The sequence below is a fragment of the Spermophilus citellus genome (assembly GCF_964194105.1).
Source record: "Spermophilus citellus genome assembly, chromosome: 4".
In the NCBI taxonomy this organism is placed as follows: Eukaryota; Metazoa; Chordata; class Mammalia; order Rodentia; family Sciuridae; genus Spermophilus; species Spermophilus citellus.
Window position 1 is genome coordinate 6,985,201 of NC_138185.1, and position 15,846 is coordinate 7,001,046.

General features: G+C 58.4%; 1 protein-coding gene across 1 annotated transcript in view; it reads right to left on the minus strand.

Annotated features, from left to right (window-relative positions):
• Window positions 1-8,720: 8,720 nt before the first annotated feature.
• PTGIS (prostaglandin I2 synthase) overlaps window positions 8,721-15,846 on the minus strand; it is a 35,477-nt gene continuing 28,351 nt past the window's right edge. The window contains exons 9-10 of the mRNA XM_081292752.1: window positions 13,610-13,761; window positions 8,721-11,620 (exon numbers count right to left, since the gene is read on the minus strand). Coding sequence (XP_081148878.1) covers window positions 11,476-11,620; window positions 13,610-13,761 — 297 coding nt within the window. The 3' untranslated portion in view covers window positions 8,721-11,475. The remainder of the gene's footprint in view (window positions 11,621-13,609; window positions 13,762-15,846) is intronic.

Here is a 15,846-nt window from a genome sequence, read left to right on the forward strand (position 1 = left end):
CACTTCTCTTATTAACTTTGTCCGTGTTGTCCTTCATTAAAGAAAGATGCTTTCTTTCAGTGTGACAGAACAATTTGGCTTTGCCTGTATAGTTGGGCTTTTGAAGGTCTTGGGCCCTCCCCTGCCCTAAGTCACGAGTATCTTTATCCATTAACTTTCCGTTGCTGTCTTTTGCTCCAGGTCCCCCCTGGGACGCGTATATATGACATACCTGCTCTCTGGTGGGACGCAGTGGGACTTTCCCCCCGTGGTTAGCTGGTCTTCAGAAATCCGCTCCCCACAGGGCTGTGGCCTCCTGCCACGTGAAGCTTGGTGACCCTGTTTTAGCCTCACGCTCACAGCGGCCCGGCGCTGGGCCTGGGCCTTGCTCTGCTGTTCTCCAGCAAGCGCGCTGTGTGTCACCGTCATTCCCTCCATCAGGTTTTTAGTCCCTTTATTAAGGGACAGTCACTGTCCCCTGGCTCTTGTCTCTAACTCCTCGTCACCCTCTGACACCAACTCCTACCCGGGCCCCTCTGCCCGACAAGACCCCTGAGGAAGCAGAGCGTCCCTGGAAAGAGACCTGGGAAGCTCCAGAGCCGAAGCCACGTCCCTGGGAAGATGAGGAGGCGGCGTCCGGCGATGAGCGCGTGTCGAGGTGTTCCTGACAGCCAGAGCCGGGCTGCAGGGCCGTCCTGCTGGCTCTAGTAGGCAGAGGCCAGGGAGGCTGCCGAGCGGCCCGCAGTGCCCAGGACGCCCCACCGCAGCCTGGAAATGCTGCTCAAGCAACCAACAGTGAGCACCTACTGTGTGCTGCACGTTACCCTGGACCCTGAGGTCGCGTGGATCAGTCCGTCCCTGCACTCTAGACGCCAGGCCAGTCCATAAACAAGCAAATACATCAACCAGAGCTTCAGACTGCTCAGCGAGGGACAGAGATGAAGCAGGAGGAGGTGTCGGTGTGACAAGCCAGGCTTCAGCAATGTCGGGCTGGGTGGTCAGGGAAGGCTGCTGGAGACGGTGAGGAAGCCCAGAGCCCAGGGAGGAGTCAGCCTCGGGGAGTCCTGGGGAAGGAGGCCCAGACAAGCCCAGGGAGCCGTGGGGGTGGGGCAAGGTACACAGGAAAAGTGACCAAGAGCTCTCTCCTGGTCTCCTCCTTCCTCCCTGCCTTTGATGAGGCGACCCCGGGCCATTTAAAGCCTCTGGTCAGATATGCTGGCGTCTGTTTCTCTCTTTTTTAAAGGAACAGCAAGCTTGTGAGCAGTCCCCAGCCCTGGGCACAATCCCCTGTGCCCACGGCAGGAGTCCCAGGCTGGTGGTCTAAGGTGGGCGCTCTTTGACTGGCACAGTAATTTTTTTGAGTCAACATTTATTCAGGGGAGTTTGCATAAAAATATGAATTCCTGGATTCTCTTGAAAAATTAGAGGCTCTGGTTAACCCAGAGTAGGGTTCATTTGTGGCACAGCAACTATGAGTGTCACAAGTCTGGTGGCCCTTGAGTCACAGATGCTCCTGGAAGGCAGGACCTTGTCTCCTGTTGGCCGCAGTCCACACCCCACCCTAGTGTCTCCCACTGACTCACTTTTCTTGTTTGCATTGTCACCTGAGTCCGAGCTCCTGGTGTGCAAAGGCCAGGCAGGTCCAAAGAGGTCACCTGGCCTCTGTGTCCCAGGCTCTTCACAGGGCTTCATGTAGGATTTTAATTTTCTGACTGAAAAGATTCCAAGTTATTTATCTATCTGTTTGTTGTTTCAGCAGTGCTGTGGAATGAACCCAGGGTCCCCAGCCGTTTTCCATTTCTCATTTTGAGACAAGTTCCTGCTAAGTTGTGGATCCTGGCCTCCATCCTGCAATCCTCTTGCCTCAGCCTCCCGAGTTGCTAGGATTTCAGGCATGCACCACACACCTGGCAGCAAAGACTAAGTTATTTGAAGACACATGCCCTTTTTTCCTTACAATTTCCTGCCATTATAAGAGGAAGGACTCCCTGGAAACAAAGCCCATTGCAGGGGAGAGGAAAAGATGAGAATTAAAATACTGAGTCCTGACAATATCATGACAGTTTCTGGATCCAGCCATGCCTAAAGGCGGATTTCCAGTTATTCGAGTGAGTAGATGTCCCTTTTACTTAACCCAGAAGGAGTTGTCATTCTGTCATCTGTATCCCAAAGAGCTCAATGATAACAGTCCTCTCCACTGACCAGAAATTTATCATCACATTGAGAAGAACACGCGGGTGATACAGCTCAGAGTACCTGCAGAGAAGGGACGCCCCACGCCGTGAGGTCTCAGGTGCAACCCTCTCGTCTGAAGATGGGAAAGCCGAAAGGCTTGTGGAGGGGACAGCCTCCTGCTGTCAACCACAAGGGGACACTAGGTTCCAATACCGGGTCTTGGGATGCTCAGGCCAGTGCTGTCTCAAAATCCCTCTGCTCAGGCCTGGGGGGCAGCCTGAGCGAGGTCCGATGCTTCCCCTACACAGTGCTGCGAGAGATGCGTCCTTTGAAGTCAGATCCTCTCCTCATTTATTCATGACCCCCTGTGCTCCCTCTGGGGTCTCTGCACATCTGGGCACAGCAAGGCCAATTAACCCCCCAGGAGAAGCGGCTCCGTGAGGGTGGGGGTGGGGGTGCTCGGAGGCTGTGCTCGGAGGCTCAGGGGATATCGTTAACTCCAAGTGGCTGTCACTCAGGACAGCTGCTCTTGGCGGTGGCCTTGCTCAGACAAAGCTCCAGCGGCCCCGGGGGTTTTTCCACCTCTCCTCTGTCCTGCTCCTCTTAGCAGGAGGTGAGAAGGGACGGAGGTGAAGCTGCCCCCCCAGGAGGCTCTCACACCTGTCAGGACCGCGGGGAGTCACGTGAGCAGGAGGGACACCTGGAGGGGGCAGCTGGCCCTGGTGGCGCTCCTGCCCGTGCCGGGCTCTGGGCCGGTGGCTCCGTTCCCCCCCACACACACCTCCAGAAGAGCTTTTATGTTTAGTTGTGGAGGACAGAGGCCTTCGCCTTATTGATCTATTTTTATGTGGTGCTGAGGCCGGAACCAGAGCCCCAGGTACCAGGCAAGCGCCCTGCCACAGAGCCCCAGCCCCGGGCTCTCTCCTTCCCCCCAAAGGCCGTAAATGACGGAGAACTCGAGGGTCTCTCTGGCTCTGTCTTCCTTGGGCTGAGCATGGAGCATGATAACTGTTGTAACCAGACCCCTGGGCCGTGGGTGACCTGGGTGACCCCAGCCTTTCCTGGCCCGGCTTCACGCCTCCGCTTCCTGGGGAGTGAACAAGCCTGGCCCTGGGGACACCCGCTGCCTCTCCGTCACCCTCGCCTGGCCCTCCCCACTCTGGGCCCAGCCACACGGCATCACCCCGTCCCCAGCCAGGCCCCCGACCCCCTCCACAATCCTCCATCCGCCACTCGCCATCCCCCCCACCGTCCTGCGCCCTCCTTCATCCACCTCCATGTATCCGCCAGGTGCTCATCCCAGGCCACTGTCCCCCCACGGGGCCATCCATGGGCTCGCCCACCCTGCGCCCATCTGCCCCTCCACACGTGCAAATGACCCTCCTCCCGACACTGCCCACTCATCTGTCACCACGGCCCAGGCAGGCAGGGTGTCCTCCCACCTGTCACCCACCCCGCCACTCACCCCCCACCCTCTACCCACCGCTCCCTCCCTCCCCTGCCACCAGCCTCGAGTCTGCCCCCCCACCCCTGGGCCACCCACATTTGGGTGAGGCCTGCGCTGCTCCACGCTGAGCCCTGGTCTCTCTCCCGCCCTGGGAGCAAAGGTGGGTACCAGTGGGTCCCCGCAGAAGAGCCGCACAAAACTCTCTGGGGCAGCATGTTCAAGGCCACGGACTTCCAGGGTGTGTGGCCAGTCCAAGACGGAGTGCAGGGCAGGGTGGACGGGGAGACGCTTCCAGCAACTAGAGGGGAACCATCTGTCTCCCCGAGGACGAGCTGGGGACACCAAGAGGCCATGGGACCCCCCAGGTGGCGCTCCATCCGTGTCTCCCCCCCACACCTGCCCCCTCTGGTTCTCCCCCCCATGGCCAGGGCAGAAGCCTGATCCTGCCCAGCCCCGTGACCCTCATGATGCCTCAACCTCAGACCCAGGGCCGGCCTCCAGGACGACACGGAGGCCACTTGTCCAGTAGCACCTGCGAGGTCTGGGGCGCTGCGCTGGGAGGCAGCCCGGGGAGGATGGTTAAAGACCACCATGAAGGAAGGGGCAAGCACAGGGGAGTGTGGTAAGAGGAGGAGGCAGTGCTGCGGGAGTGTGGGGAGGCCATCCAAGACGGCAGGAGAGTCAAAGGCCCTGGGGCAGGAGGGAGGGGGGAGGAGACCTTTCGATTCTAGGTCAAGGGCGCTAAAGGGCTTTATTTTTTTTGGGGGGGTGCCAGGGATTGAATTCGGGGGTACTCAACCACTGAGCCACATCCCCAGCCCTATTTTGTATTTTATTTAGAGACAGGGTCTCACCGAATTACTTAGCACCTCACTTTTTTTTTTTTTAAAGAGAGAGTGAGAGAGAGAGAGAATTTTTAATATTTATTTTTTAGTTCTCGGCGGACACAACATCTTTGTTGGTATGTGGTGCTGAGGATCGAACCCGGGCCGCACGCATGCCAGGCGAGCGCGCTACTGCTTGAGCCACATCCTCAGCCCCGCTAAAGGGCTTTAGCAACCTGATCTTCACCTTCAAGAGTGGCTGCTGGCGAGGATGGAGCTGGAGGTCGTCCCCATCTCCACGGAGAGAGGTGCCTCTCCTCTCCCTCAAGCTTGGGAGTCGTCACGGGGCCCGTGTCCCTGACCCTTGCTGGGTCCCTCCAGCCTCCGCGCCCTCCTCCTTGCCGTCCCAGCCTCTGCCCAGACAGCCAGCCCCTGCATGGACCCACTCTGCATTTGGCCCTAGCTCATCCTGGCACGGACCCTGGGTGGCCTGGCCAGCTCTTTGGCCAGGAGGCCGTGGAGGAGTGAGGCGGCTGAGGCAAAGCCTTTAGGAACACGGCAGCTCCTGCTCCGGGGCTTTGACGGCCCTGGTCACCAGGTGGCAGCCCAGCTGCCCCGCTGGCGGACCCTGGGATGATGTGAAGAGAGCGGCTCAGCCCCGGCATCATCCGGATCCCAGCCTGCGGCCTCCCGGCCAGGGCGCCAGCATGTGAGCCAAGTTGCCCTGATGCTCCTGCCCACCCGCCACACATGCCACCCAGGAGAGCCTGGCAGAGTCCTGGCAACCCACACGGTCCCTTCTGAGTCGCCTGGCTTCAGGACTGTTACCAAGCCACAGGCGCCTGGTGGCCACCGGCCGCTCCCTCGGGTTGGGCTTCCCTGGCCCCAGGATCCTTGTGTTGCCACACAGCAGACTCCTGTTGGCCCTCCCGGCCCAGACCCCAGGCAGCTTCCCGTCGCAGTCTGAGCCGCTCTCTGGGGAGCTGTGACGTGGGACGCTTACTTCAGGGGGTTGTTGTCCAGGACCCTGAGCTGCAGGTGAGGAAGCCGGCGCTCACCATTTATCACCCCGTGGTCTGCAGGGATTCAAACCCAAGCAGAGCCCCGGCCAAGCCACTGGGGTGTGTGGCCCCCAGGCAGAGTTGAATAGCCATGTCCCGGATTCTCTCAGTTACATGAGATCCAGGCGTAGGTGAGGCCAGCCGTTTAGAGGTCTCAGTGTTCTTGGTTGGTTTCTCCAAGCCTCGTCCTCGTGACCACAAGACGGCTGCCATGGACAGGTTCTCACATGACAAGCGAGAGAGAGACAAGGAGGAGGAAAAGCCTCCCGTTGCTGAAGTTCCCAGGCTTTCCTGACCATCTCATTGGTCAGTGCTGGGTCACATGACCACCACTTGGCTGGCAAGGGTGCCTGGCATGGAAGCCTGACTTGGGCTTGTTTTCATCTGGAGCTTGCACACGGAGCCGGCTACCATCTGAACAGACCTGCCCTTCTTTGGGGCTGGGCTTGGCGTTGCCCGGCCACCTGCCTCACCCACCGCGGCTCTGCTGTCACCTGACGCACAGTCGTGAAGACCCTGTTAGTTCCAAGGGTCTGGGTGTCCAAAGGTGGCGTTCCTGTGCCACGTGGGTGCCCTGCCGTGTCCCTGTCCCTCTCGGGCCACCCTGGTCCTGGGAAGGTGCAGGGCCTCCAGCTGTCCCCCACTTGGCCCTCAGTGGCCTCACTTCCACGTCTCAATGGCCACGGCTCCCACACCCTGTCCGTGAGGGCTTGGAGCTTCACGGCTCGCTGTGAAAAGAGGAAACTCGGGCCGGAAGGCGGGTTCCACAAAACCAGGTGGTTCCCACTGGAAGGAAGGCGTGGCCTGCTGTCCTGCCCAGTCCCGTGGCCTGCTGTCCTGCCCAGTCCCCTGGCCTGAGCAGAGGGACCCGGGGACAGGGCTCCTCAAGCACACCCACCTTCCTCTGAGCGCTCCCCTGCACCTCCCCAAGGCTGGCGGGCTCACATCCAGACCCCGGCTCACGTGGCCACCTGCCTGGAGACGTCCCTGACTGCCCCAGGGCCACCTCAGGGCCACCTCTGCCTCCACCACCACCACCACGTCCCTCCTGCTGTCTTGGCTTCTCAGGCGTGGCGCTGTGCCCGCTCTGGTGGCTTCTCGACATCTCTGTGGCCTGGGCATGGAGTCTACGCCACGGGCCTGGCCGCTCCCACACACGCAGGCGGGGGACCCTGCTGGGCAGTGGACCGTCCTTCCTCTCCCCAGAGCCTCCACGGCACCGGCCACCCGGCCTCCTCCCCGGTCCTGGAACCTGTCGGGCTGCCTGGTCTCCATAGCACCTGTCTGGAACATTCTTCCTCAGCTGCCCGGGGGGGTCGCGCTGAGTGTTGGCTCCCCCAGCCCTTCTCCTCTCCAGCCCTGTCACCAACTGACACGCTCTGTGTTTTACTTCCTTACCCAGGTTCTTGGTCTCCCCCAGGCGCCGGTCAGGATGTGAAGACAGGCTGATGGTCATTATGATGTGGGTCTGTTTTGCTCACTGCTGGGCACCCACTGATAGAACGGTCCCCGGCACATATCCGGTGCTCAAGATGAGCAGCTACTGAGCGGCAGCCACCCGAGGCCCAGGACCCTCCCACGGCACACGGTCCCACGGTGCTCGTGGTCACAGGGCTGGTCACAGCTGTCCACACTGACACTGGGACAGGTGCTGGTGCAGTCCTGACATGGAACAGCCTTCTGCTCTAGGGATGCTCAAATCTCTTATAGACGGACACTAGAAGTGAGTGACAGATGTGTCCCTTAATGTCCAGACAGACAAAATGAAATGCCGGGGTCTTCCCGCTGGCTTTACCAGCAGGGCCAGGAGGGATCAGAGTCTTGGAGCCGCAGACCCCGAGGGCAGGATCTAAAGCCGATGGCCTAAGGGAGCTGTGTGGGTCAGCTTGAGCCCCTGGGACGAACACCTGGGAAAAGCCACTTGGAGGAGAAAGGGGCCCCTTTGGCTCTGGAGGTCGGAGGTCTCAGTCCATGGCTGCTCGCCTCTGTCCTGAGACAGGACCTCCTGGCGGGACAGTGTGGCAGAGGAGAGCTGTTCAAGGGACGGTGGAGGGGAAGAGTCTGGGGACAAGACATGGCCCCCAAGGACCACTCCCTTCAACTGGGCCCCATCTCCCACGGTCCCCCTCCCTGGTCCATCCAGCTGTGAGTCCCTGGGTCACCACCTCAGTGCAGCAGAGTGATGGTTCGAATCCCCACCTCAGGGATGCAGGAGCCCTGGGGGAAGGGTCCAGATCCAAACTGTGACAGAAGCCAAGCCCTGTCCCTCGGCCCACCAGGTAGCTCAGACGGCTCCTGGTAAACAGGAGAGTGTACTATTTTTATTGAGCAGCAGCGTGGTACCCTGGGGTGCAGCCTGGTGTCCTGGAGCAAAAGACTACATTTCCCAGCCTCCACTGCAGCAAGAAAGGTCAGGTGACTAAGGCATGACCAATAGTGGAAGCCGACTTCTTTTTTTGTTTCTCCCTCCTTCTTGCTGCCTGGAAGGTGACAAAATAGCTGGATTCAGCCAGCCACACTTGTCCCTGAGGCTGTAATCCTGGCTACCATGCAGGAGGGACCAGGAAAGAAGGGCCTGTGGCTGTGGAGACGCCACACCAGCTCCGGTCTCCTGTATCTGCACAAGAAGGAAATGTCTGCTGCTTCGAACGTGAACACTTTGACGTGCAAAACCTGTGGTGCTTCTGTGACTCCCCCACAATGAGGAGGCAGACGGGGGAGACCTCACCCCTTGATAAGATTCCACGAGAAAGCCATTGGGGTCCCTTTTCTGTTTTTGCCAAAGCAAACTCAATTCATTTCATGCTTTTTTATACTAAAACAAACGTGTGCGTTCTGGGGGAGGACAGAGAAGAGGCAGTGAATTTTTCGGAGACCTTTTCTTTTTGTCTGCTAGGGACCCTCCATTGGCCCCTCTGCTGTCAGCAGGAGGAGAGCACATTACTCATAGAAACAGAGTCTGTAACAGCAGAGAGACCTGCATTTGAATCCTGAATCTACTACTTCTCATGCACATCTTAGACAAGTCACTGAACCTCTATGACCCTCAGTTTCTTTCTCTATATAAATGAAGACAATAACACACACCTTTGGAGGGTGGCTGGGGGACTGACTGCATTCTGTCTCCTAGAGGCTCTGGCCCAGAGCAGGTTCCCTGCGCTCCCCTCCCAGGGCTACCCTGGCTCTCTCAGACCCACCAGCCTCCTCAATGGATCAGAATCACACACAGACAGATCCACAAACAAGCTGGTTTAATAGATTTAGCCCCTTTCCACTCAAATGTTATATGAAATAGAATCTTTATTAAATGAGGAGGGCCTAGCAGTTGTGCACTCCCGAAATGCGGTGTTTACTAAGACAGCAGGAACAACCAAGTCAATTACTTGGGGCGAGACCGCTGCCCCTGGGGGCCTGTCTGGAGAGGGGCAGGTGGCAAGGCCAGCTGCTGTGGGTGGCGCCCCCTGGTGGAGCACATGCCCCTGCGAGGCCCCCACTGGACAGTCCTGCTCCTCAGCCCGAGACCTTGTGTGCTCACCAAGGAGAAGTGGCCGCCCGCGGGCAGCCCTGGCCTTGCGGGGCTCTGGGCCTTGGCCACGGCCGCAGCTCCTCCCCAGCCCCGTTCTTTTTCAGCCGTTTTCTATTTTGGGCAGTGAGCGCTGGCTGGCCATTACTGGCAGCAACCGGAAGACAAATTTAAATTTAAAAAGTGAGTCTGTCTAAAGGAGAATATTTGGAAAACAACTTAAAATACAGGAAAGGAAAAAAAGAAGAAGAAGAAAGAGAAACAGCCAGCAAGTCAGGGCTGAGGACCCCTCTCGGCCGACCTTTCAACCCTGCGGCCCGTGGTTCCCGGGGAGGCAGGAGGAGGTGCGACACCTGGGCCTTCCTAGCCCTGCAGCTAGCACTGTGCCGCCATCTCTCTCTATTCTTTAACACTTACTAAAAGGAAAAAAGGGAGAAAAGAAAAGTCAAGAAAAATTCTAAAGAGTGAAGCAAGAGCAGTTAACCCCTGCTCCAGCGCCTGGGCCGCGGGGGGAGCCTCTTCTCCTGGAGCCGTTCCCATGACCTGCTCCAAGGAGGAGGGACCGGCCCTTCTTTGAAGGCAGGGGAGAACCCAGCTCAGGGACAGCCCGGCCCAGCCTGGGGGGAGTCAGCAGGTCCTCCCCGCGCGCACACGCCAGGCTGCAGCCGGGGAGCTCCGGGCTCTTCCGCTGGCCTCCTTCCTTCCCCCCAGCAGCAAGGCGGCAGCGAGGGTTGCCATGGAAACCGGTCGTCCTCCCACAGGAGGCTGCCGGCTCTGATTTCCTGCAGAGTTAAGAAGCAGGCGGCGGCGGGTCACCCAGGCGTGGAGATGGGTCTCCCCGGGGATATCCAGCCTCCTGCCAATCACACCGTCTGTCTGGGAATCCGGGGCTGCCTGGCGACAGAGGGCTGGGGAAGCCCCACACCCCGCACTGCTCCAGGAAGGGATGGACCCCTGGGGCCTCTCCTGTCCACCTAAAGCCGGAGGACTAGCTCTGTGTCTGTGTCTACGGCTCAGGGTATGAATGCACACTCAAGCCTCTGGCTCTGGGCACTCCAAGGCCAGACAGAATGGCACTCCACCAGCCCTGGACCCTGAGGAACATGAGCCCATCCACCATTTGCTCCTAGAACAAGAAGTGTGGTCCCAGTTCGACCAGTTGATGAGCTGTGTGACCCCAGGAAACCCACTGCACCTCTCTGAGCCTGCTTTCCCATGTACAAAGAGGGCATCACCGTCCTCTCTTCACAGAGACATTGTAAGGAATAGAAATCCATGTCTGCTCGCCCGTCAGAGCACTCCAGGGGCATCCGATAAGCAGAACCTGCTGTCGATAACACCTGCGGCCACCATCAGTGTTCGCAGGCTGTTTTTCTGACGTCGTTTTTCCTTAAAACTGAGGCAAAGGTTGGTTTCCTCACCGACCTGCTTGTTCAAAGGCTAGTGCAGCAGGTCAGTCGGCTGGTTCCCACCAGCTCCGTGACGTCACTTCTGCTCCTGTGATGTCACTTCTAAGAGCCAGACGGCCTCAGACTCGGATGCCCTCTGGGCCAGAAGGTACCGAGAGGCAGAGCCGACTGAGCCCGACGCTGGGGGAGCAGAGCCCAGGCCCGGCCAGGCAGAGGGCAGCACTCGGCTCCTGCGCGATGCCCTGCGGAGCACCCGTGTGGCCAGAGCGTCCGGTTGTCAGGAGAGCTGGACGTCAGACTGCCTCTCCGAGAGACGGAGGGATTCAGACTAAAACCAAGTCCAGGTTCTCTGAAGTGTCAGCCAAGGAAACCCGCCTGCGATGGACGGTGCAGCAGCAGGGGGTCCGCTCAGGAGCTCAGCCCCTCCCTGTGCTGGCTCCTCAGCCATCTGGGGCCTGTCTCCTGGTCCCCAAGGCAGGGAAGCCCACATCAGAGGACTCTCCCAGAGCCCAGCGCTCCGCGGGGCCTAGGGACCACACCTGGCTGTCCGCTCCTCGGAGATCCTTCTGTCTCTCAGTTGTCCCGTGGACGGTGGGGGGACTCTGTCCAGTGAGTGGGGCACCCAGGGAGGGAGGGGTCCTGAGGGACGCCTTAGCAATCGGGACAGAGCCTGCGCTGTGGACACACTGCTGGGTCCAAGGGACCTCTCCAGGCCAGCATCTGCTTTGACCGGCTTCGCCTGGACCACACTAGTTGGCAAGGGCTGGGACAGGGACCACCGTGGAGCTGGGGGCCTGGCAGCAGGGCTCATGGCCCTGCCCTGTCTGGATTAGCTTCAGGGGACATCACCAGGTGATAGGAGCAAGGCAAGCCGGGGAGGAGGAGTCCGGCTGCGGCTTGAAGTCTGCAGCGGTCCGAGCCTCTGCGGTCTTTCCTGCTGTGTCCTTTGCAGCTCCCACCCCTCGTCCCCTCAGTGGACACAGCTTCTGGAGCAGCAGGAGAGGGCGAGGCGGTGCAGGAAGGCAGAGCCACGCAGGGTGGATGACATGGGCGCAGGTCAGGGCCGGACGCGGAATCGCACGGGCACGTCGAGTTCCGGCTGCATCAGGCCGAAGCCGTACCTGCTGAGGTCGAACTCGGGGACCTCCACGTCTGCGCGGATCAGCTCCAGGTCGCAGTGCGTCAGCACCAGGACCACGAACCTGCAGAGAGACGGAGCTGAAGGTGGGCAGCGCCTCTGGTCCGCCGGCCCCTGCTGAGCCGAGGCCCGAGGACGGGCTCTGGTGACCGGGGTTAAACAGAGGTGGCCAGTGTCACTGCCACGCCCAGGCACTTCTGAGCCACGCCTGACTCCACCCTTCCCTGCCGCCCGGTGGCTGTGCAGGCTTCCTGTGGAGATGGGGCACTGCAGAGGGGAGCCTGCAGAGGGGAGGAGCCCAGGCCCCAGCCTGTGGGGCTCTAAGCCCTGGGCGTGGCGGGCCCCTCCTGGGATGTTACTGTGGGTCCCAGCAGGGCCACTGCTCACCCACCTGTGTCTCGGTGACAGAGAAGCAGGCACTGCCCTCCCAAGACAGTACTGCCACAGGTAAGAAAACCGACATGGAGACCCAGACGGGTGCTCCCTGCCGCCACCTTCTAGGAAACTGTCCAGTGACTACGCAAAGCTACCACGCCTAGGACGCCATCAGTGTCCCCAATAATGCAGTCACGAGGCTGACAGGCCCTGCTTACCTGCCTCATCACTCACACTAACTGTGGCCGGGACCTAATGCAGGACAGAGCAGACTCAGGAGGACGAGGAAGAGGGAAGGCCACTCTGGACCGGAGATCTGGGCTCTGTCACCTGCGGCATGTGGCCCTGGCCAGGTTTTGTTTTCAGTGGGGGTCTGAGGTCCCCATCTGTGGGAAGGGTCCCTTCTGCCTGGGCTGCAGGGTGCCCGCGGTGAGCCCACTGGGGCGAAGCTCAGGGCCCAGCCTGGACCCGGACCCTGGCATCTCCACTCACCAGATGCCCAAGAGCGGCCCATGACCTGACCATCCAGAGAGCTTCAGACTGACCCCTGCCTGGCAGGGTGGCCATGATGACCGAGAGGCTTTTGACCCTCGATGGGCCAGACGTGGTGCTCAGCCTTTAGGACCCACGTCTCCTTTTTGCCTGTCTGAAAACCTGAAGAGGCAGGACCCCGCCCGGTTCTGCTGCAGCGCTCGCTGGGAACCACGGGCCTGATCAGCGACGGCCCCTCAAGGGCAGAATCGAGGACAGCACGGTGTCACGTCTCCTCCGTGAGAAGCTCCAGTGAGTGCAAACCCGCCCGGCCCAGCCTGGTGTGCAGAGCCCCCAGGCTCACACCCTTGCCCCCCCCCAGACGGCCACGTCTCCAGCGCCGCCGACCTCCCCATCCTGCCACCTGCATGTCACTGGTCTTTACTGGGCTCTCCTCTCCCGAGCCGCTGCGGAGGCCTCAGCTGAGCGCCAAAGCTTCCATCCCACGAGCCCTGGGCAGTTCTGCAGGATGTCACAGCGAGAGGACGTGGGATCACTGAAGCCCAGGAAGCGTCAGAGCGAGCGCAACCTGAACTCCATTCACCACTGAGAGAACCGAGACCAGGGCTTCAGGTGCAGAGCCGTCCCCGGCCCAAGCCTGCACCCTGACAGTAGTGACGAAATACAGTGACAATGACCATTCGGCACAGCCTGCAGTTGTCGCGACCCCCGGGACACAGTTCTAACCAGCTGGGGAACAGGCTCTGAGGTCCGACTGCACAGGGGCCAGACAGAAACGTCATGACCCTGGTCCTATCGGTTGCGATCCCAGGGGAAAGGAGGCACCTGGGTCCAGGCAAGAGTCACCAGGCTCTCAGCCCCAGAGGGGGACGCTGAAGCGAGGCCAGGTTCTGAACACACAGCAGCAGCTGCGATGGACAGTTACGGGCGGCTGGACCCAGTGCCCAGCGGGTGGCATTCATACCTCCTTTTGGAGGGACACACGTGCTGCCAGATCTGGTTATTTCAAAAGGTCAGAAATCTGGCTTTTTATGTGAGCTCTTTCGATCTTTAAAAACATTAATGAAGATGTGTGGGCAGGAGAGGACCCTCGGTCAGCTTGGAGCCTGCCCTCACTGCACCCCGCCTGGCTGAGCACTCGGTGTCTGGGGAGGAGGGCGCGGTGCCCCCGGGGACCCCCACTCACTGCTTGATGCTGCTGATGGCGTAGCCCCTGCCCAGGCACTGGTTGTGGCCCGCCCCCCAGGGCACGCTGGGGTGCTTCAGCCGCTTCCCGTCCTTGTAGAAGTCTCTCTTCTCCGACCCGTCGGCGTTCAGGAACCGGTCGTATTTAAACGTCTGGAAATGGAGGAGGGCCCACTTTTAACCCCAACCCCAATAAGGGACGAGTAAGTGGATGGTCCAGGAGAAATGAACGCGGAGTCCTCACACGCTCGATTATCAGAGGGAAGCGGCAGAAGTAAGGTCCACCCAGGGGACGGCTACAGAGCCTCGGCGGAGGGTGAAGGTCTGACGGGAGGGAGGACTGCTGTGGCCGTTGAGCGAGCAGTGCACACGCGTGTGTGTGAGTGTGCTGCCACGAGTCCATGAAGGAATGACACAAGTGAGACACACTCCAAAAACAAGATGGTCAGGGAACTCTGGCCCTAGAGAGGGGGGACGACATCTTTCCTTTTTACTTTATGATCTGTGACTGTGGGGACGCACCACGAACTAGAGCGTCTTTAAGAGAGAATGGCACTCCCTCGGGCTGCCTGGGCAGAGGCAAGGCAACGGCACGTGAGCACCAAGCCCAGCAGAGGAAGGGCCAGCAGACGTGCCCAGGGAGGCGGGCGAGCCCACCAGCTGGACGGTGGGTGGGTGGGTGGAGAGATGAGTGGGTGGAGGGATGGATCTCTGGATAGATGGATGGATGAATGGATGGATGGATGAGTAGATGGATGGAAGGATGAATAGATGAGTGAACAGATGGATGGATGAGTAGATGGATGGAAGGATGAATAGATGAGTGAACAGATGGATGGATGAGTAGATGGATGGAAGGATGAATAGATGAGTGAACAGATGGATGGATGAGTGGATGGATGAATAGATGAGTGAACAGATGGATGGATTAGTAGATGGATGGAAGGATGAATAGATGAGTGAACAGATGGATGGATGAGTAGATGGATGGAAGGATGAATAGATGAGTGAACAGATGGATGGATGAGTAGATGGATGGAAGGATGAATAGATGAGTGAACAGATGGATGGATAAGTGGATGGATGAATAGATGGATGAGTAGATGGATGGATGAGTAGATGGATGGAAGGATGAATAAATGAGTGAACAGATGGATGGATGAATAGATGGATGGAAGGATGAATAGATGAGTGAACAGATGGATGGATGAGTAGATGGATGGAAGGATGAATAGATGAGTGAACAGATGGATGGATGAGTAGATGGATGGAAGGATGAATAGATGAGTGAACAGATGGATGGATGAGTAGATGGATGGAAGGATAAATAGATGAGTGAACAGATGGATGGATAAGTGGATGGATGAATAGATGAGTGAACAGATGGATGGATGAGTAGATGGATGGAAGGATGAATAGATGAGTGAACAGATGGATGGATGAGTAGATGGATGGAAGGATGAATAGATGAGTGAACAGATGGATGGATGAGTAGATGGATGGAAGGATGAATAGATGAGTGAACAGATGGATGGATGAGTAGATGGATGGAAGGATGAATAGATGAGTGAACAGATGGATGGATGAGTAGATGGATGGAAGGATGAATAGATGAGTGAACAGATGGATGGATTAGTAGATGGATGGAAGGATGAATAGATGAGTGAACAGATGGATGGATAAGTGGATGGATGAATAGATGGATGGAAGGTAGATGGATGATAGATGAGTGGATGGATGGAAGGTAGATGGATGATAGATGAGTGGATGGATGGATGATAGATGGATGGATGGATCTCTGGGTGGATGGATGGTAGATGGATGGATGGTGGATGGTGGATAGACGGATGGGTGGGTAGATAAATGAATGGATGGATGGGTATCTGGATAGATGTATGAATGGATGGATGGATGGAAGGTGAATGGATCTCCGGATAGATGGATGAGTGGGTGGATGGATGGATGGTGGATGGGTAGATGGATCTCTGGATAGATGGATGAGTGAATAGATGAGTGGATGGATGGATAGTGGGTGGGTGGGTGGATGGATGGTGGATGCATGGGTGGATGGGTGGATGGTGGATGGATGGTAGATGGTAGATGGTGGATGGATGAGTAGACAGATGGATGAGCTTATAGCCTGAGATCTGCCATACAATAAGCAACTAATCTGTTAGCAACTGTGAAAGTTTGCTCCATCTCTAAGTCCAGGGAGAGGAAGAAGCTGAGAAACGGATA